The sequence below is a fragment of the Castanea sativa genome, chromosome 2 (assembly GCF_040712315.1).
Source record: "Castanea sativa cultivar Marrone di Chiusa Pesio chromosome 2, ASM4071231v1".
NCBI lineage: Eukaryota > Viridiplantae > Streptophyta > Magnoliopsida > Fagales > Fagaceae > Castanea > Castanea sativa.
Window position 1 is genome coordinate 38684138 of NC_134014.1, and position 21009 is coordinate 38705146.

At 35.7% G+C, this 21009-nt stretch overlaps 2 protein-coding genes across 2 annotated transcripts; one reads left to right on the top strand and one right to left on the bottom strand.

Annotated features, from left to right (window-relative positions):
- Positions 1-1121: 1121 nt before the first annotated feature.
- Positions 1122-2942, top strand: LOC142626194 (transcription factor bHLH93). The gene is made up of 4 exons (XM_075799989.1): positions 1122-1879; positions 2070-2240; positions 2336-2503; positions 2598-2942. The coding sequence occupies exons 1-4, from the start codon at positions 1298-1300 to the stop codon at positions 2682-2684; spliced, it is 1008 nt and encodes a 335-aa protein (XP_075656104.1). The 5' UTR covers positions 1122-1297; the 3' UTR covers positions 2685-2942.
- A 2484-nt stretch (positions 2943-5426) lies between these two features.
- Positions 5427-9670, bottom strand: LOC142626483 (uncharacterized). Its single transcript, XM_075800312.1, has 3 exons — positions 9464-9670; positions 7902-8837; positions 5427-6323 (listed from the first exon to the last, which is right to left on the bottom strand). Exons 1-3 carry the CDS (start codon positions 9539-9541, stop codon positions 5568-5570), a joined length of 1770 nt encoding a protein of 589 aa, XP_075656427.1. The 5' UTR covers positions 9542-9670; the 3' UTR covers positions 5427-5567.
- Positions 9671-21009: the final 11339 nt, after the last annotated feature.

Genomic DNA, 21009 nt, shown 5'->3' on the forward strand with positions numbered 1-21009 from the left:
ACGGGTGCATTAATTATGTTAATCAATAAGTAATTTTTAAACCACCAAGGAGGTCTGTTAGATGTATGTAATTAAATATATTATTTTTCATTAGTTAAAGTACTTGGAAGAATCAGTCATTTAACAAAGAACTTAATAATAGGAACTAGGAAGCCACCGTGGCCTAGAACCTTGTGAGTCTAAGTTTGTAGGTTGTAATAGTGATTAGTTCCATCAAGTATACTGAACTCTTGCAAGTTTCATTTTTCTAATTTTGATTATATTCCCAAAAAAATCAGTAACTAATTTTTAAGATGTTATTTAGACAAACAAAAGGAACCTGTAGTCATCCAGCATTTTAAATAAATAAGTTATTTTTTAAATGTCTATTATTCTAAGTTACTAGAATAAGGTTTCTCTCCAAAGCTAGTTTTGAGGGAAATTCTTCAAACTCTTCTTATATTTTTTTATTTGATATGAATCTTATAAATTTAGTTGTTATATTGCATGCTTTTTGTGTTAACATACATGTCAAATTTTATTCAAATCAGATATTATTTATTCACTTAATAAACTTATTTTTTATACATACTTTTAGACTACAAAATTTTAAAATTTAAACATTTAATAGATAACATATATAACTATTAATTTTTAATTTCTTTGAAATTTTATAAGTATAAAAAACATAATAAGAACAAACAATATAACAATTAAGGGCCTGTTTGGCATCATTGTTTTAACACATTTTAAACAATATTACACACTTTTTCACACACTTTTTTCACCCACACGCATATCAAAAACACTCAAATAACATAATTTAAACTACTCTTCCAAACACCTTCTAAATTTTTTAAATTCTTTATCTAATAAAAAAAAGATAATAGAAGTTTGAAAATTCTTGTCTAAGAAACAAAGGTTTCAGGGTATCCGAATTAAAAAATTAAACTTGTCCAATTGATAATTTCGGTGAAAAAGACATTAATCAACCTAGAGAGAGTTAATAAAAAAATCAACCTAGAGAGAGAGAGAGAGAGAGAGAGAGGTACCAAAAGTAGATTCCATTTCCATCTAAGGCTAGCTCTAGGTGCTACTACATACAAAACTCACTATAATGAATACAACGCATTTTTTTTTTTATGAAAAATGGACCCAGGCTTATAATAAAATGTTTTTATATATATTCTTCAACTTGCCGCAGGCAGCTTCATGTTATAAGTCTCTCTTTCTCGGTAAGTCTCCCTTTTGGAGGACTATTTCTTTCACTAATCTAGCATAAGATCTGTGTTTGAGAGATTGAGAGAGAGAGAGATAGATGGAGCTCACACAACATGGTTTCTTGGAGGAGCTACTGGCTTCAAGAAGAGACACTTGGAGTGCTTTTTCTAATGGAGTGAACGAGTTGTTCCCTAATGGGTTGAACTTCGATGCCTTAGAAGAGAACCCAGTTTTGGCTACTCCAACAGCTCCTCCATTTGTAGGATTCTCCCCACCAACAGGACCCAGCTTTGAATGTCCTTTTAGTGACCAAGCTTACCCTTTTCTTGATGGATTCACAGAGATTGAAACATCATACACAAAGAATGAAAAAACAGTACCATTTCTATCCCAAGAAGATTATCCATCGATGGTGGAGGATGAAGAGCTTGGTTTTCTTGGCTGTGAAAATCTCAGTTTGCAAGAGAGAAATAGTTCTGGCTGCAAAGTTGAGATGGAAGTCATGGAACAAGCTGCTGATATTCCAGGTTTCAACATGGGTTTCTGTGGAGAGAAAAAGAGTAAGTCTAAGAAGTTAGAAGGGCAGCCCTCAAAGAATCTAATGGCAGAAAGAAGAAGAAGGAAGCGCTTAAATGACCGCCTTTCCATGCTCAGATCAATAGTTCCTAAGATAAGCAAGGTGATCTAAAATTTTCATCTCTTCTCTTCTTGTTGTTCCATAAACAGTAAATCTATTAGTATTTTCTTTCTGGAGTTGGCCAATTCATGTGTGCATACATATAGAAAGAGAGTGAGGGAGAGATACCATTAAAATATAAAATAATTTTCATGATCACTAAGATTAAATTGAAGAATGTGAATGTTAGCAGATGGACAGAACATCTATACTCGGAGACACCATAGATTACATGAAAGAGCTCCTGGAAAGAATCAATAAATTGCAAGAAGAAGAAACAGAAGAGTCTAAAAATCAGCTTAACTTAATGGGCATCTCCAAGGAGCTAAAGCCAAATGAAGTATTGGTGAGAAATTCCCCAAAGGTAATATTTTTTGTCTTGCACTTTTATCACTACCCATTAAGTCCTATGTATTACTCAGTTACTGAATTGAATTTTATGCCTCCGTGACTTCACAGTTTGATGTGGAGAGGAAAGACACGGATGCCCGGATTGGTATATGCTGTGCAGCTAAGCCAGGATTGTTGCTATCAACAGTGCACACCATTGAAGCACTAGGCCTTGAGATTCAACAATGTGTTATAAGCTGCTTCAATGATTTTTCAATGCATGCTTCTTGTTCTGAGGTATGTACATTCATTGTCTTAGTAAGCGCCTCACATTATTATTATTACCCTTAGTGTTTTCTAATGTGTATTTGTCAATATATGATGGTATTAGGGAGCTGAGCAGCAAACATTTGTGAGTTCTGAAGACATAAAGCAAGCCTTGTTTAGAAATGCAGGTTATGGAGGAAGGTGTCTGTAGAAGAAAAAGATGAAAAAGGATTCTGGATACAAGGCTTGAAGAGATGGGTTTTTAAAGTTGTTCTTCTTCAAGGAATTTTGCAAGTGAGAAGTTGTCATAATAATGTCTTCTAAATAAAGTGTCACTCATTTATCTGGTCCATCTCAAAGCAATTATGTATTGTCTACTAGAATTTTTTTTTTTTCCAAGGATCATTTTGGTCCCTCTCTAACTCAGAATTCTATCAATAAATCAATAACAAAATAGTTTTGTTGAAAATATTTTTAATGGAATTAGAATGTATACATATGTGGAATATATGCACAGAATTTGTTGATTAAAGTTTTTTCTAGGAGCTGAAACAACTGATTATTGATACATATTGCAATGTTGGACATAACCATCCACCAATAATTGGCACATTTGGGATGTAAACCATAGTGACCTGTTGTCCCTTAATCTACATAAGAATAAGAATATGAAGAACACTACTGATAAGCAACATAGAAATCATAATGGCCAACACAGCAAATTCAATTTGAATGGGCAAAATGGTCGGTAACATGACATACCATGCTAATTAATGGAATGCCATCAAAATATTCTTTCATATCCTTTTTTTTTATGGAGGTATTAGTCTTCCAATGATAGCTCTAGTTATCACTAACTTCATTTACTAGTTTCCTGTTAATTGCAGTTCAAAACATTTAGGTGGTAAAGGAGTGAAACAATACACAGTCTAATAGCTAGGTCTAAGACACGAGGAATTTATTGCTAATTCAATGGTTTTTTAAAAATCCAAGTTAGTAGGTTTTTTTTTTTTTTTTTTTGGTAATTTGATAGAATATAATTTAGCAGAATCTAACTTTTGACATCAGAATCTAGTTTATTATGCATGTGTCTGAGAGAGAGAGAGAGAGAGAAGGGTTGTCTATATAGTAGATTTATGTTTCATGTAATACCAGTAATGTATACCACAGACGGTGGACCATGAACCAGTTGCAAAAGTGGAGTCCAGTTCAAGAACCAGTACTATGGTTATCAACATGGTACTCGTTTCTATACTCCAATGAAACTTATTGATGGTAGAGTGGCAGCCATTGAGATATCTGAAAGCACTAAACAAACGAAGCAAATCACAGACAGCAAAGCCAGGACTGAACCAGGCAAGCCGCAAGTTCCAATGTTCTATTCAATTCTTTTAGTACTGTGTATCTACTCCAAGCTTCTTCCTTCTTTTTTCCTTTTTTTCGCTTTTGGTAGGGTAAGTTACTTCATGCTCATATGGGAAACTTTAAAAAAAGAGCCGAAAAAATAAAATTAAGAAAAGAAAAAAAGACAGAAGTGACTTATTAGCAAACTTAATTTCCTTGGTAGTACTTTAATATTCTATTATTAGTACGGTAAAGTGGATTTTAGAAGCAATCCGGGATTGATAATCAGTCATGTAGCAGATTTCAGAGTTCTTAAGTAAGCATCTTCGCACAAAATAGACCTCCAAAGGAATCCCAAGTAGAATTTTCATCATTGGGCTCTAGCCCAAATGGCATTTCACACTTGGTGGTAGGTGAGGAAAAATTATATCTCGTTTTGGGTGTACACCATCTCTCTCATAACAGTAGGATCCTAATTGTGGGACTCATTTATTGTGAGAGAGATAGCGTATACATCCGAAACAGGATAAAAAATCTCATAAGTCAGAGGTCACAGGTTCTATCCGGCAGAATATGAGTTATTTTACAAAGAAAAAAAAAAGGGTGGTTTAGAATTTCATTGTGGCCATGATTTTTCCTCTCTATTTGTATAGTATGATTATGTATGATCCCCACCTGGTTTGGCAAAATCCTAAATTGTATTTTCTAAACAATGCTGGCGGGAAATACTAAATGATTGCTACCCACAATGCTTTGCCTAAAAGCACTACATCTTAAGGTTCAACAGCATGCTTCTCTATCTTTTCTCTCAAAAAAAAAAAAAAAAAACAGCATGCTTCACAATTTTGATAGTAATGATCAGAGTAAACTTCTTTAAGAGTCTGAAGGGGCTAGAAATAATATATATATATATGTGTGTGTGTGTGTTTTGTTGAAAGCCATGTTTGATTTCTTATTCCTTAATCAAAAGAAATCCTGCACTAGTAACTAAAATAGTGCAACCACGACTAACTTGAATCGGATAAGGACTGAAGTTTCATCATTTTACGAAAATTCTAGCATAAGATAAGGACTTTTTGTCCTTTACCAAATACTTAACGACACCATTCATGAACTTTGGAATGAGAATTATTTAAGCAAAACAGGAACACAGCTAAACAATGCAAAAACATTTTTTAAATTGCAAAAAAACTTAACAGCTGAACAAAACTTCAATTGTTATTGTCTTTCTTGTCTTCAAGCCCACAATTGACGCTCCATGCTTAAATTTTGGTTCATAGAATTTAGTTTGTCAAACAAGTAGCCGACATATCCAACCCATCAAAATCGTCTGAACTCTGAAGTCTTTCATATTCCACACTTAGGTAGGTTAGACCCAAATATACAGTGATCCATAAGAAACAATCCAACCCAAATGTGTCGCATCTGAAAATATTATAAATTTAGATTTTAAAAAAAACAATACTAACAAATTTTTTTATTTATTGGTTGATCAATTAACTCTTTTTTCCTTTTTTTTAATTAAGTAATAAAAAAAGAAATTTTAAAAAAGCTTCTCTTAAATTTCAAAAAAATGAACCATCAAGGTAAATTTCACCATTACGTTAGCAAAAATCAAATTTACCAAATGTAGGATTTCCAAAATGGGTTAGATTCAAAAAAGTCACCAGTCATACATGGCAGCTTCCATTAGCAATACGAAGAAAACTACATTCTAATTGATCTTGAAAACTTTCAACTAAAACAAGAACTAAGTTCCATCTTCACTTTCATCATCATCGCTATCAACACTATCATCACCATTGGAATCAGAGTTGCTCATGGCATTAGCTTGCAACTGTTGATACTGACTGATAACATCTCTTGCATCAGATGCCAAGGCATTCTTTGCAGCCCTAACAACGTCACTATTCTGAACAGGGATATCTTTTCTATCCTCTTCAACGATAAAGAACTTGCGTGCCCGCGCTGATGCAGCTTTTCTTTTAGCTTCCCTGCAGTGTAATTGGTCAATATACTTATCATGTAAGACCCTGTTTTTGACCTGCTTCAGTACTGGGGGACTAGCAAGAGTTGTCAACAATGAGCCACTAAATCTAGAAAGGGGCTTTTTATGGCTTGAAGGTCTCTCATGGCACTTTTGAAGAAATCCTTGTTTTCCCAAAGACTGCATTGGAGTGGAAAGTATGACACCCGGCTGAATAGCTTGAGTAGACGGATCCATATTGGGCTCAAGTACTGAAAATAGATCTGCCTCATAATCCTGGTCCACACAATAATGCTTTTGTATTAAGCGTCTGAAAATTTTCCGTCCAGGGCGAGTCTTCTGTTTATTGCAACTCAACCTTTTAACCATTGGCTTAAGCAATTTACTTTCTGAAAGAGAAAAACTGTGAATGGGTGAAGACTGTGCTTTTTTAGTCCTCAATCGAGGCTGAGGTTGAAGTGGGGTTAAATTGTCAGAGTGAACTTTATCAAAGCACTCCTGTGCAGACTTTCCTGGCACCTGTGATAGATTTTTGTATGGATATAAGCTCACCATTGATAAAATTTAAATAAAACATTGTCGATAAAATTAACTCCATGATTAAAAATGGCAGAGATTAGTGCACTAAATAAACATTAAAGAGGAAGTATATGCTGACAGCAGGCTTTAGAATAACATTCTCAATTATATTTTTCATATAAATCTAATTACAAGACTTATATGCCAATGCTACATTAAAAATTTGTTGATTGAATATGTAGTTGATGATCACAACAAACTGATGCAATATGTCCTTATCTAGTTCTCTTATGACTTCATACAAAAAAAGAGAGGTTAATTTCCCTTTTTTCCCCCATTTGTTTGACAGAATAGTGTTAGTGATCATACCACAGCTCATCAAGGCGCTGCGTCTCAACAAAAAGTGATCAACAGCGGTGAAGTTAGTTAAGCAGTTCCTTGCAGTTAGAAACAACACCTAGATTAGTTAAACAGCAGTTAACACTTCACAGACTTACCTAAGTTAGTATCAGTGCTTAACAAATGATTGAATACAGATTCATTCTCTCTTTCCCTCTCAGTTTTTCAGTATCTTCTTTTCCTTTCTTTCACCTGTGCCATCCAGCATTACATTGATCAAAGGCATACCAGATGCACAACCATCAAATCTTGAATACAGATTTCATTCTCTCTTTCTTTCTCAAATTTTCAGTTTCTTCTTTTCCTTTCTTTCACCTGTGCATCTGGCATTGCATTGATCAATGGCATAACAGATGCAGACAACCACTAAATCTTGAATACAAATTTCATTCTCTGTTTCCTTCTCAGTTTTTCAATTTTTTTTCTTTCCTTTCTTTCACCTGTCCCATTACTCCAGTCTGCATAGCATTGATCAAAAAGGCATAATAGATACACAACCATTAAATCTTTCAAATATCACTTTCACCACCCAAGGGAAGATTAGCTGCATCTGTGCTATGCCCTAAAAGGACTGGTTACATTACAATTAGGGCTCTCCTCGTAAATACTAATATAACCCAGATTGATCTAGTTTGTGCCCAATGCAGGACTCAACAGACGTCCACAAAACAACACTCTTTATACAACTAATCCAATCCAAACAATTTGGAATATAACAAGTATAGACACTTTACAACTGACTCTATTATAGACTTTTATGTTAATATCTATTATTTGAAATGACAATAGAGGTTCGAAGCTCTCTTATAAGTCCTGCAATTGGTTGGAAGTGCCTAGACTTGTACTCCAAGTAGAACAATGATATCTCCAAAAAACAGTAGTTCATAAAGTTTATGGAAGCTAACAAAATTTACACAATCTCAACTGTAAGACTTAAACTCTGCCAATATGTTATGGAAAGACACCTAGTTCCCAATAAATAAGCAACTTTTTCCACTCCTTGAAAAGAACATGATCCTAGCTCTTGCAAATTCTATTCCAAGACTATACTTAGAAAAGAAATCAACAAACCTATGCCCTTTCCCCAAAGCACACTTACCTCATGTAATATAAACAAACAAAACAACAACAAAAAAAAAGGAAATTACAGGCCATGGAATCTAAGAAATAGAAAAATACCAGTTTGGAAACCTTCTTCCAGAAATTGGGTGTTGGCTTTGCCACAAAATAAGCTCTTTGCAAAGCCAATTCTTGTTCCTTTGTCCACTCCTTAGTCATCCCACGATCCTCCTCATCTCGCTTGCGCTTCCTCTTTTTCCCAATGTCCTTAACCATCCTCTCTTCGCCTTCCACAATAACCGCTTCCGGACTAATAGAACTCCTCCTTGTCCTCCTCTCACGTTTCCTCCCAATTTGTTCACAAGAATTCACAACCTTGTCAGCTTTTTCATCATCTATTAAATCCACTTCATCCAAAGACTTACCGCTGCCACTCTCTTCCACATGTTCATCAACAACATTTCGTTGATTAAAAACCCTTTGAGATCGTCTATGCCCCACAACTACCTCAACATTACCATTCAATTTTGAAGCCTCCCTCGACCCAGAACTCATATTCCCACGACTACTCAACCCAACATCAGATTCCCTTGTTTGCATTGAAACTTTCTCCTCACAATCTACGCGTGCATCAACCATATTTCGCTGATTAGTAAACCTCGGAGACCGTCTAAGACTCCGAAACACTTCTGCGCAACTATTCAACCTTGGAGATCTTCTCAACCCAGAACTAAAATTCCTCAAATTTCTCGACCCACAAGCGGATTTACTCAATTTCTTTGAAGATTTTTCTGGGTATTTTTTGCTTTCTGGCGGAGAGCTGAGAAACCTGTTGTTTCTGGAGTTGGTCCTGGGGGTTTTAAGATCTTTGGGTTCTGAGGTTATTCTTTTCCCGTGAAATCTCGGAGATTTTCTGAGACTCGTGGGCCGCTGTGGTTCTGGAGTGTTCTTATGGCGGAGAAATCTGGGAGATCTGCGGAGATTCCTGGGTTGCTCGGTGCCGACAATCGGGGTTCTGTTTGGCATTTTCACAAACACTTCATGGTCTCGTTTCATCTAGGAGGGAACAAGATATTCAAAGATTAGACTCCACAGAGAAATGGGCTTTTCTCAATTTTTACACGAATTAAAAAGAAGAAGTGGGATTCGATGGGCCGGATCCAACGGTATTGGGCTTTTTAATTAATTCCTTAAGACCACTATTCGGGTTTCCTGTTATTTATTTATTTATTTTTAGGGTAAATTTATTTGTAATAATATTCAACTAAGTCCAAAACATTTTAAAACCTACCAATTTCATCATAAAAAGACAATTTTGTCCCTGAAGACATTTTATTTCCTAACCCCGTTAACTCACCTCTCATCCCTTTCTCCAACTCACTAACTACACCGTCTCTCTCTCTCTCTCTCTCTCTCTCTCTCTTCTGTTTCTCAGTAAGCAAACAACAACAACAAAGAAATGCTTGAATGAGGAGGAAAACACAACAAATTTAAACCTAAACCACAGAACATGCAATCAAGAATCAAGAACTGTGACAAAAAATCAAACCTCAAACATACCCAAATCAAAAATATTTCAAAACAAAACTCAGACCCACAACAATTCCAACTACCCAACACCATATGATTCATACCCAAACCTAAACAAACCCAAATCAAAATTAAAAAAATTAAACTCATACCCACGGCAATGAGCTCCACCATACTATGATCTCATAATCGCCGGCCACTACCAACCACCGCCACAGAAAACCCACCATCGCCAATCGAAACCCACCACTTACCCACACCACGGCGCCGCCACAAAGACCACGAGTGAGAGAGAAGTGAAAGACTCCAACGCCGAACCACACGTCGTCTAGGGCCCTCTGGCTTATAGATCGAAGAGTGGGTTTTGAAAAGAATTTATAAGTAAGCTTTCCAAGAATGCAACAATGGCATTCACACTATGAAAGATTCAATGTGAAGCAATGAACACACACAGTAGAAGAAGATAAGAAAAACAGAGAGAGATGCGAGAGAGAAATAAGATTGATTGGAGAGAAAAGAAAATGAATTGCTTGATTTTCTATTGCACTCAATGTCAGTATTTATAATACAAAGTACCTTTAACCACCTGATCAACGACTCCTAAATTCACGGAATTGATCCGTGAAATGTGGAGGGAAATAAGGAGCTAACTAACTAACTGAAAACGACCTAACCACTTGGAGCTGATGCATTACATGAAACGCAGCGTATTCATAAGTTCAATTCCACATAAATGAAACGCATCGTTTCATTTAAATACCTGTACAACTGTTAAATAGAACGACATCGTTCCGTGACACTTCTTCAAGTACTGGAACTAGCCGTTGAAGCACTAGCCGTTGGGTTTTGAAACTGGGTTTTGAGTAATGCTCTTCGTGGATTCTTAACATCCCCCCTCAAACACGAGGCAGTATCTGCCAAGAGTTTGCCACGCAGAACCAGAAAATGGGGACCAGGCAAAGGTTTAGTAAAAATATCAGCGAAATTGTCACGCCCATAAATGAATTTGATCCCCAAAGTTTGACGAAGAACACAACCCCTGACATAGTGGTAATCAACCTCGATGTGCTTGGTTCTGGAGTGAAAAACAGGATTAGAGGCTAAAGCTATCGCTGAGTTGTTGTCACACCAAAGAATGGGAAGATGATGAAGAAATAGTTTGAGGTCCTTAAAGAGAGCGCGAAGCCAAGTCATTTCAGCAGCAGTGGAAGCTAAGGCGCGATACTCTGCCTCAGTGGAAGAACGAGAAACCGTGGATTGTTTCTTGGAAGACCAAGAGATGGGGCTCGAACCAAGGAAAATCAAAATACCAGTGGTGGACTTTCTGTCAGTGGGGTCACCAGCCCAATCTACATCTGAGAAAGCAGAGAAGGTAAATGGACCAGGAGTAAGGTGAATCCCAAAGTGTAAGGTGCCTCGCACATAACGAAGGACACGTTTGGCTGCTTCCAAATGAGTAGATGTGGGATGATGCATAAACTGGCATAATTGTTGCTCAGCAAAGGCTAGATCAGGGCGAGTGAAGGTCAAGTACTGGAGAGCACCCACCATACTTCTATACTCAGAGGGATCAGCCAGAGCAGAACCATCAAAAGGAGTAAGTCGAACATTAGGACAACAAGGGGTCTTGGTAGGTTTAGAATTCTCCATATGAAACCTATGAAGTGCATCAGAGGCATACTTTGATTGGCAAAGAGTGAGGCCAAACCTGGAAGGCATTATTTGAATGCCTAAGAAGTAGGAGAGAGCACCCAAGTCTTTAAGCTCAAATGCCTTACTTAGTGCAGTAACAAGATGAGTGATCTGTGAAGGAGAATTGCCTGTGATGATAATGTCATCAACATATACCAGAAGATAGATGACAGTGGAATCATAGGAAAACACAAATAAGGAAAAGTCAGCCATGGAAGCTTCAAAACCAAGATGCAATAAATGGGAGGTAAATCTGTCAAACCAGGCACGAGGGGCTTGCTTCAAACCATACAAGGACTTATGCAATCTGCAGACATGATGAGGAAATTTTTGATCAACATAACCAAGAGGCTGTTCCATATATACCTCCTCTTTGAGAAACCCATGAAGGAAGGCATTGGAGACATCCAACTACCTAAGAGGCCAATTAAAATTGACTGCAATGGAAAGAACTAGTCTGACAGTAGCAGGTTTCACAACTGGACTAAAGGTCTCAATGTAGTCCACACCTGCTTGTTGATGGAACCCCTTTGCAACCAGCCTGGCTTTATAACGAGCAATAGATCCATCACTGTGTAATTTAAGTTTATACACCCATTTGCAACCCACCAAGTTGATGCCAGGTACTACAGGGACAAGAGACCAAGTTTTACGTACGTAAGCTGAAAATTCTTCATCCATGGCCTGAACCCACTGAGGAAATTTACAAGCAATTTTATATGAAGGGGGCTCAGTGTGAGTGTAATCAACCATAGCCTTGTAACACAATTTTGGCTTAGAGATGCCATTCTTGGATCTTGTGGTCATTGGGTGAACATTCACAGGAGGAATGATAGGAGCAGCAACAGTGGGTGGTAAAGAGGAAGTAGAGCAGGTGCTAATGGGAATAGACTGGACAGGAGGTGAAGAAGGAGGATTGGGTGAAGTTGAAGTAAGTGGAGGAATAGTATGAGTAGGAGAAGCAGATTGAGGTAGGGTAACAAAATGGATAGAAGAAGGAGATGAGGGATGACTAGAGTTTGTAGTGGTGGTGGGATAAGGACCAAGAACAGAAGGTTGATTAGAGGCATGTAAGTAAAGCATATTAGAGAACCAAACATCAGGTTTAGTAGTAGAAGGAGCTGAAGTAGAGGATGGTTTAGATGAAAAAGGAAATTTGACCTCATTGAATAACACGTCTACAAGTGTAAAGATTATGAGTGTTAAGGTCAAGACACAAGTAACCCTTGGAATTGGTAGAATATCCTAAGAAACGACACTCAGTGGTTCTATGGTTAAGTTTGTGCTTGGTGTATGGTCTGAGAAAAGGATAGCAGGCACAGCCAAAAACTTTAAGGGAAGAAATGTCAGGATGTTGACCATATAATCTGCACCAAGGTGAATTGAAACCTAAGGTAGTTGTGGGAAGTAAATTGATAAGAGATACAGCTGATTGAACTGCAAAAGACCAGTATGAAGTAGGTAAGTCAGCTTGAGATAGGAGTGTGATAGTGGTTTCAATTAGATGTCTGTGTTTTCTTTCTACTAGGCCATTCTGTTGTGGAGTATAGGGACAAGAGATTTGATGATGAATTCCATTTGAGGAGAGAAATGACTCAAAAGATTTGGAAGTGTACTCCCCTCGACCATCTGATCTAAGAGTTTTAATGGTGGTAGAAAACTGACTCTTAACCATAGCATGAAATATAGCAAACTTAGAGTAAACTTCAGATTTTGCAGAAAGCAAGTATAGCCAAGTAAAACGAGTGAAATGATCAACAAAAATCACATAATATTTGTACCCATTTATTGAATTTACAGGTGTAGGACCCCAAAGGTCAGTATGTACAAGTTCAAAGGGAGAATTAGCAACAAATTGTGATCTAGGAAAGGGTAGTCTATGCATTTTGCCATGAAGACAATGCACACAAGAGTTGACAAAGCTAGCATTATTATTGAAAGACAACCCATTATTTTGTAACAAAATCTTAAGGACTTGAGAATTTGGGTGACCGGTTCTGGCTGTGCCACAGATGCCAGCTTGAAGAGGAAAGTTGAACAGAATGACACAGTTTATTGGGAAGCAAAAGATCAGTGGCCTTGTGAGGATAGATGGGGTACACACCACCTTCACTCTTGCCCTTGTAAAGAGTTTTTCCCGTGGCCAAGGCCTGGATAAGCAAGGTGTTTGCATCAAAATAACACCCACAGTTATTATCAAGACAATTTTTGTGAACTGAAGCAAGATTAGAAGCAATTGAGGGAACCCTAAGCACATTTCTAAGATGAATAGAATTATTGGAAGCTAGAATTGAAGAGTTACCTATATGAGTAATAGGTAGATTTTGGCCATTGCCAACTGTGAGATGTTCCTGACCTGTGTAAGGCTTAGGGAAGTTAAAATGACTGAGGCTTGAGGTGACATGGTCTGTAGCTGCACTGTCTGCCAGCCATGGTTGTTCTTGTGTTATCATTGAGTTTGAGGAAGTTGCCATTGCAGCTAGTTTTGTGGGTGGATGTTTGCCTTGGTAGGCATAATCCATCCTATGGTAACAGTCTAAGGCCAAATGACCTGCCTTACCACATATCTGACATATAGGCCTCTCTGATTTGACATTGGTGCTGCTTTGAGAAAATTGAGAATGTGGTGAGAATTGATTGAATTGATTGGGTGATGGACCTCTGCCTCTGCCTCTACCTCTTCCATTGTGATTTCTTCCTCTTCCTCTGTTATAAGACTGGTTGTGGTTATGAAACCCACTCGAGTTGTTAAATCTTAGTGCAGTGTTAACTGCCATTGCAAAGGTGGAGTCCTTGACCTCCATTCCTTCATTCAGTGATTCCTCTTCTGCATTTAGCAAAGTAGCAAGCTCATCAAAGCTTAACTTGGTGCTTCTGGTCCTAATTGCAGACCTAAATGCACTAAATTCCTTTGGAAGGCCTTTAATTGCTACATGTAGTAGTTCTTCATCATCCAAGAATACACCAACAGCCATAAGCTTGTCTCTTATCACCTTGATCTTCTGCAGATATGCATCCACAGTATCAGATCCTTTCTTCACATTGTGTAGCTCACCCTTCAGATTCATCACATGTGACCTTGAGATTGAAGAGAATCTGTTTTCAAGAACCTTCCAGGCTTCTTGAGCTGAAGAACATCCAACAGTTATAGCCGGGCCAGAACTGAGGGAGTGAGGGTTGAGCTAATGAAGGTAAGAAGTGCCTTTTCCTTTGATTTCCAGATAAGATAATCTGGGTTAAGTACTGAGGTTGTAGCACCAGATAAGTCCTTGAGAAATTTCTCAGGAACAAGTGAAACTTCATCAAGAAGTTCAATCATGGAGTAAGTTTCTAGCACCATGGAAATCTGATGCTTCAAAACGATGTAATTGGAAGAATCCAGTTTGACTGTCATCATATTTGACATATTTGACAGCAATAGCAGAGGTTGATTTGTGAGATTGATGGAGTTAGATGTAGAAGTTGAAGGTATGGTTGTTGAGGTTGAAGCTGAAGTAGTTTCTGCCATTGAAGGTAGAATCGTAAGCTCTGATACCATGAAAAGAATTTATAAGTAAGCTTTCCAAGAATGCAACAATGGCATTCACACTATGAAAGATTCAATGTGAAGCAATGAACACACACAGTAGAAGAAGATAAGAAAAACAGAGAGAGATGCGAGAGAGAAAATAAGATTGATTGGAGAGAAAAGAAAATGAATTGCTTGATTTTCTATTGCACTCAATGTACAGTATTTATAATACAAAGTACCCTTAACCACCTGATCAACGACTCCTAAATTCACAGAATTGATCCGTGAAATGTGGAGGGAAATGAGGAGCTAACTAACTAACTGAAAACTACCTAACCACCTAGAGCTGATGCATTACATGAAACGCAGCGTATTCATAAGTTCAATTCCACATAAATGAAACGCATCGTTTCATTTAAATACCTGTACAACTGTTAAATAGAACGACATCGTTCCGTGACACTTCTTCAAGTACTGGAACTAGCCGTTGAAGCACTAGCCGTTGGGTTTTGAAACTGGGTTTTGAGTAATGCTCTGTGATGATCTTCGTGGATTCTTAACAGGTTTAGGGTTTTGAGGGAGTGAGAATCAGATAGGGAAGAGAGTGATTTTCAATGAGTGGGTTTGGGGTTTGGGGTTTTGTGGTGGTGTTGGCTGAGGTTCACCGTGGAGGAGCATGGAGGCTCTACTCCGTTTAGATCGAAGAGGGAAGAGAGTGAATTTCATGGTTGCTCGGCCATGCTTGGATTTTTGTTTCTGGAGAAAGCTCCAGATCGGAAAGACAGAGAGAGAAGGGAGAGCTTAGCGTGGGTGAGAGATGAAGAAAGAAAGAAAGAACAAAAAAATAATAATTTGTTTAATAAAACGGTGCACAGACGGTGTTAGTGACTTTAGGGACAAAATAGTCTTTACAAAGACCAAAAGTCTCTTTATTTTAATTACTAATACTCTCTTATTTTAATTTTCAAACATGTTGTAAGTACACAGTGACAATGCAAATTATGTAGGATAATTCTTGGTTAAAGTTACACCAATTAATAAAATTTTATACTATATTAATATTTTGACAAGCTTGTCATTAAATTACATGTTTTTATGTTCTTAATCATACACCAAATTTTGTGTCAATTGATTGTTATTTACTATTTGATCATCTATAAATTCATATTTTATTTAATTTAATATGAATAAAAGACATCATGTGCAACTTGAATATGATCATATGTGATTTTCTTAAACAAATCACATCATTTACTACAACTTGATAAAGTGCTCAACTGTGAATAATAGACAATTACTTTCATATTAACCCACCAAATTTTTTTTTATCATATTCATAATTGGCTACCATAATGTTGTACAAAATTTGTGATCCAAATTATGTTCTTAAGCTTTCAAAAGTTAATTTTACCACGTCGAGGAAGGGTGTACGTTAGCGTTGGAGCAAGAATACCACTCATGCAACTTGACCAATGTATTTTTTCCTCATCCAAAACCGCATTATAATATTTTATGAAAAGATGACCCTTATCTACCTAATTTTTGTGATGGGCTTCCCACCACTTAACCCTACTGATTCATTAGATTACAATAAACCATAGGTTAAAACTCTCTCAAAAAAAAAAAAAAGCACATCTATTTTGACTCTTAGGAGCACATTAGATGGTTCCAAAGGTTAATTAAATTACATGTGCATCAACTCCTCTTTTTCTTTTTCTTTTTTTTTTAATAAGACAACTACTCTTGTAACTAATCCTGTGTGTACCATAAAAATGGAAAGGACCATAGGAGAAAACAAAAACAAAAAGTTTCCTTGTTTAATGTTTATTTTAATGAACGGTTGAAAATGTATCATTCATGCTTTTTAACATTTATACCTAACTTTTACGAGGAATTCCATTATAACTACTCATTATTAGAAGATCTACTCGATCGATTTCTTGTGCTTGGAGTTGCCCACTCCATCAACATCATCAACCTGTTGGGTTTATAGGCAAAAGCCTACTATTTCCGACTCTAATACATTTTCTTTTCTTTTTACGTTATTTTCGTGTCCTACTAGGTTTTATTTTACTTTTGTTCGATGTTAATTATAACCTTACAGAAAAAGAATAGCGGTGATATGTAATATTATTAGGTACCATCCTGGCTTGCTTCTCAAAAAAAAAAAGGTACTAACCTGGCTTTGATTGTTTTCGAATCCTGTATGTTTGTTCATATTTGCTTGGAATAAGCTTTGTGCAGATTCTGATAAGAGAAGCATCTGAGATCAGGTCGTACAATCCTACCTGGCATCCCATTTTCAGTACAATAAATTATGCGATACAATCTAAATTGCATTATTTGATATTTGGGGCTGGACTTAGTAATTAGGAGTTATTAGGACTCATCACACCGGTAGGTTTCGGAGTCAAGAGTTTAAATAGTGGTAAATCTCACTATTACTCGAGCAATTTCTCGTCATAGATGAGTAAGATTTGAGTGAGTTGAAAATTGTAACTGCATGTGCAAGCCCACTTTTTCTTTTTTCTTTTTTAAATGTATTATTTCATATTCTTTTGTCATTAATTTTTTTTTTGAATCTAATTATTTTTAATATATAAATAGAATTTAAACTTATAACAAATGTTTTATAATAATTACTTTTTATTATAGAGTTAGACAAGACAGATCTTAATTAGTTTAAGTATAAATATAATTTAACTGATGTATCTTATCATTCAACGACTAAACACATTACTATACATTATTATTTGAGCTAAAAGAGACTCACATGTGATAACTATAGTTATTATATATGATAATATGAACATATTTCATGATATCATCTTAGGGTAATTTTATTCCAACTTAACAGTCAATGCATGAAAATATAACAGCCAAATAATCTCTACCTAGAGCTAGAGGCATGTGGCTGTTTTGAATCTTTTGATGGACTCTTAAGATTCATAATTGTTTTGATACTAAACATAATGATCAAAGTATCAAACTATATCCACGACTTTCTTTTTGCTAAATTATGTTTATCCCACCATTATTAAAGTGGCATTAAGATAGTGTTTTAAAATTTGATTAAGACAATTTATCTTTGGCATTACACAAAGAAGATGGCTTAATTATAAAATAATAAATAAACAAATAAATAAAAGACATCATCAGCCACTGTTGGGATAAGACCACTCAGAAAACCACTATGGATTGTCCATTGAAAGGCTTCTGTCCCATGTGAAATTGGTGCAGAAGGGACCCATTATTAGATGAACTGCTTGTCATCCGTACGTTTACAGAGACAGTCTTTGAATTCAACGCATACAATTAGCCAAAATGGGCCAGGTTGCGTCTATGGCGGCCATCTATGCTTTAATTTGCCGGACAAAAATGAAATGAGTTCCATGAAGAAAATTTCAGTTGTACGGTTGGAGTCATTGGGTTGTTGATGATGATACATCTGCTTAATTAGTAGTAATTATTAATTTAATTAGTATAACATCTTCTGATTATTAATTGTTTATGTCTCTGAGAAGTAACTTCACACCCATATACGTATAAATTAGGTTGAAGCATAATTTTTATTTTATATAAAAATAAATAAATAAACTACTGCATCACCTAGTCCAATATATTAGTCATTTCAGATGGTGTCAAATGGATTTGAGATTTAAGCACTCAAATGATATTGCAACTTGCAAGATATTTTAACTAAACAGAACTTCTAAATAATTGAAGAGGGCCATCCATACAAGATATTTTTCCATCGTGTCATTGGATTGCCATTCCCATTGATTAAGCATTCAAATCAACTTGCAAGACATACTTGATAGTTTGATGCCTGTCAATGAAAAATAATACCAGGAACATATCCCTTCTCACACCCAAATTCACACATATTTATGCATCAACTCGAAGATTAGTGCATAGATTGACATTATATGCTCAAGTATCAGTTTTTGAGCCACATGAAAGTACAAAAATCCAATAGTGATGAGTTTATACATTAGCAGAGTATGGAAAGTGATATGTCCGTAAGCGAACTTATAATTAAAGTACTTATAATTTAGATAAATGACAGATTTATAATTGAAGAGATATGCAGGTAAAAAAAAAAATGCAGAACACACGTATATGTGTGTGTTTGCTCGCTCGTGCATGGGCACATATGAGTGTGTGTGTGTAAAACAAGTCATAAGTCATTGATGTATTGTATATAAACTCATTATCTTTATACAACCAAGCATGTATTGATGTAGGATAGAATCTACAATTAGACTTTATTATTTATTAATTTTGGTATCTAATTTGTAACTTTTGAAATTTTAGGTTTAGGGTAGTTATTTCCTTGTTTGTAGTTGTTTTTAATGTTTTTTAGGTCAAATTTGGTTACTATTATGATTAATTAAGACTTATTTAGAATCATAATTTATTGACTATTAAGTTTTATGGAGCCTTTAAATAGGCCTCCATGCACCACTGCACACTATTAGGGTATTAATTTTGGTATTTAATTTGTAACTTTTGAAATTTTAGGTTTAGGGTAGTTATTTCCTTGTTTGTAGTTGTTTTTAATGTTTGTTAGGTCAAATTTGGTTCCTATTATGATTATATATTAATTAATACTTATTTAGAATCGTAATTTATTTTTATGGAGTCTTTAAATAGGTCTTCATGCACCACCACGCACCATTAGTGTGATGGTCACTTAACAAGTACAAGTTCTTGTGGAGTAAGGAGGCAAGGGTCAGAGTTCAAGTCTTTAGAGAGCTTCATACACATATACACTTAGATTATGCTAAAGTAAAATTCTATCTCTGATAATAAAACCAAAAAACAAAATAAAACAAAAAACAAATAGACCTACAAGTTTGTAAACATTTTTAACAATTTATTCTATCAATAAAAATCAAACTTTTGTCTCTCTATTTTTTCTTCTGGATTCTAGACTTCTTTCATCTTATGGATTCAATGTTATTTTTTAAAAGAAAACGTATTTTGTTTCTTATTTTCTAAAAGTAGACATGTTTTATTTCTAGCAAGAGGGGTAGCAACTGCTGGATGTAGTTCATGTAATACTTGCTAGACATCTTGTTGAAGTTGAAGGAATTCCTTCTTAAGAACTTCTACTTTAACCTTTTGGTTACTAGAAGTTGAGAACTTCTACTATTACATTTATAGTAGACTTCATCATGGATTTAATCAATAGGGCCCACTATAAATGTGAGTAGCGACTGCTGGATGTAGTTCATGTAATACTCGCTAGACATCTTGTTAAAGTTGAAGGAATTCCTTCTTAAGAACTTCTACTTTAACCTTTTGGTTACTAGAAGTCTAGAACTGCTATTGTCACAATCATAGTAGACTTCATTATGAATTTAATCAGTGGGGTCCACTATAAATGTGAGAAGAGAGAGCACTACATTATCATACTTCAAAAGCGCTTAATAATTACCCCTATTATATGTTTCCAATGAAAATATTATTAGGGTTCAAATCCCTCATCCACCAACTATTGAATTTAAAGTTTGAGATTATTTTTCAAAAGCAAACTTGTATTATTTCTCATTTTCTAGAGGTAAATGCATTCCATTTCTTGTCACTTCTGCAATAGGGTAGCAATTGTTGGATGTAAGTGTGTAATACTTACTGGACATCTTACTGAAGTTGAAGAAATTCCTTCCTAAGAACTTCTACTTTAACCTTTCACTTACTAGAATTGCCACCATCACATTCATGGTAGATTTCACCATGCTCTTCTTATATGTTTCCAACGGAACCTTTAGGGTTCAAAGTTTTGGGTTATTTTTTTAGCGATCACTTGGGTAGTGGACAAATTCTTCATTGGGTCTTACAATCTCTACAAAGTTTTAAAATATAATTAAATAATAAAAAAAAATATGGGGTGACTCCGCCACTCTTTGAGATTGCAATTTACAAGTTACAACTATAAATTCCATCATCATCTCCTTCTTACTTTCTTAAAAAGAGAACAAGACAGTACTTGAAAACAAAATTGAGAAACAATACCTTTTTACTTAGGAAACAAACATTTTGAGGCAAAAATTTCTGCAACCAAATGGGATTTCAACATTGGTACTTTACTGTGTGCATATTAAGTAGGAAAAGAATCCAAAGATGACCAATACTAGCTGTAGGGGACAGAACTTAATCTCAGGCCCAACTCACTGAGAATAGGATAAGATGGAGACCCAATACAACTAATTTGTAGAGATGGGAATATAGGCCAACATTTTGATTCCTTAAAGAAGCCGCTTTGTGATTAAAGAAATGAGAAAAAGTACCGGGATAACCCAACAAAGATAGAAGGTGAACAAATGGAAACTAAATCTTATTTATCACTCTCCTCAGGCTAGCCGAGGATCACTTGTTCTTGAGTGGAGTTACAACTTATGATATGATTCTTCTCTCTTTTCTCTCTCTTATTTTTTGATCCCCTCTTAGATGGGATCTTCCTCCCTTTTATAGCTATTTGAATTGTATCTT

Coding starts and splice junctions, on each gene's coding strand:
- LOC142626194 (XM_075799989.1), top strand. CDS start 1,298: ATGGAGCTCACACAACATGGTTTCTTGGAGGAGCTACTGGCTTCAAGA. Junction 1,880..2,069: donor TAGTTCCTAAGATAAGCAAG/GTGATCTAAAAT, acceptor GAATGTTAGCAG/ATGGACAGAACATCTATACT. Junction 2,504..2,597: donor TGCATGCTTCTTGTTCTGAG/GTATGTACATTC, acceptor TGATGGTATTAG/GGAGCTGAGCAGCAAACATT.
- LOC142626483 (XM_075800312.1), bottom strand. CDS start 9,541: ATGGTGGGTTTTCTGTGGCGGTGGTTGGTAGTGGCCGGCGATTATGAG. Junction 8,838..9,463: donor GGTGGAGCTCATTGCCGTGG/GTATGAGTTTAA, acceptor GTTCCCTCCTAG/ATGAAACGAGACCATGAAGT. Junction 6,324..7,901: donor GGAAGAAGGTTTCCAAACTG/GTATTTTTCTAT, acceptor AATCTATCACAG/GTGCCAGGAAAGTCTGCACA.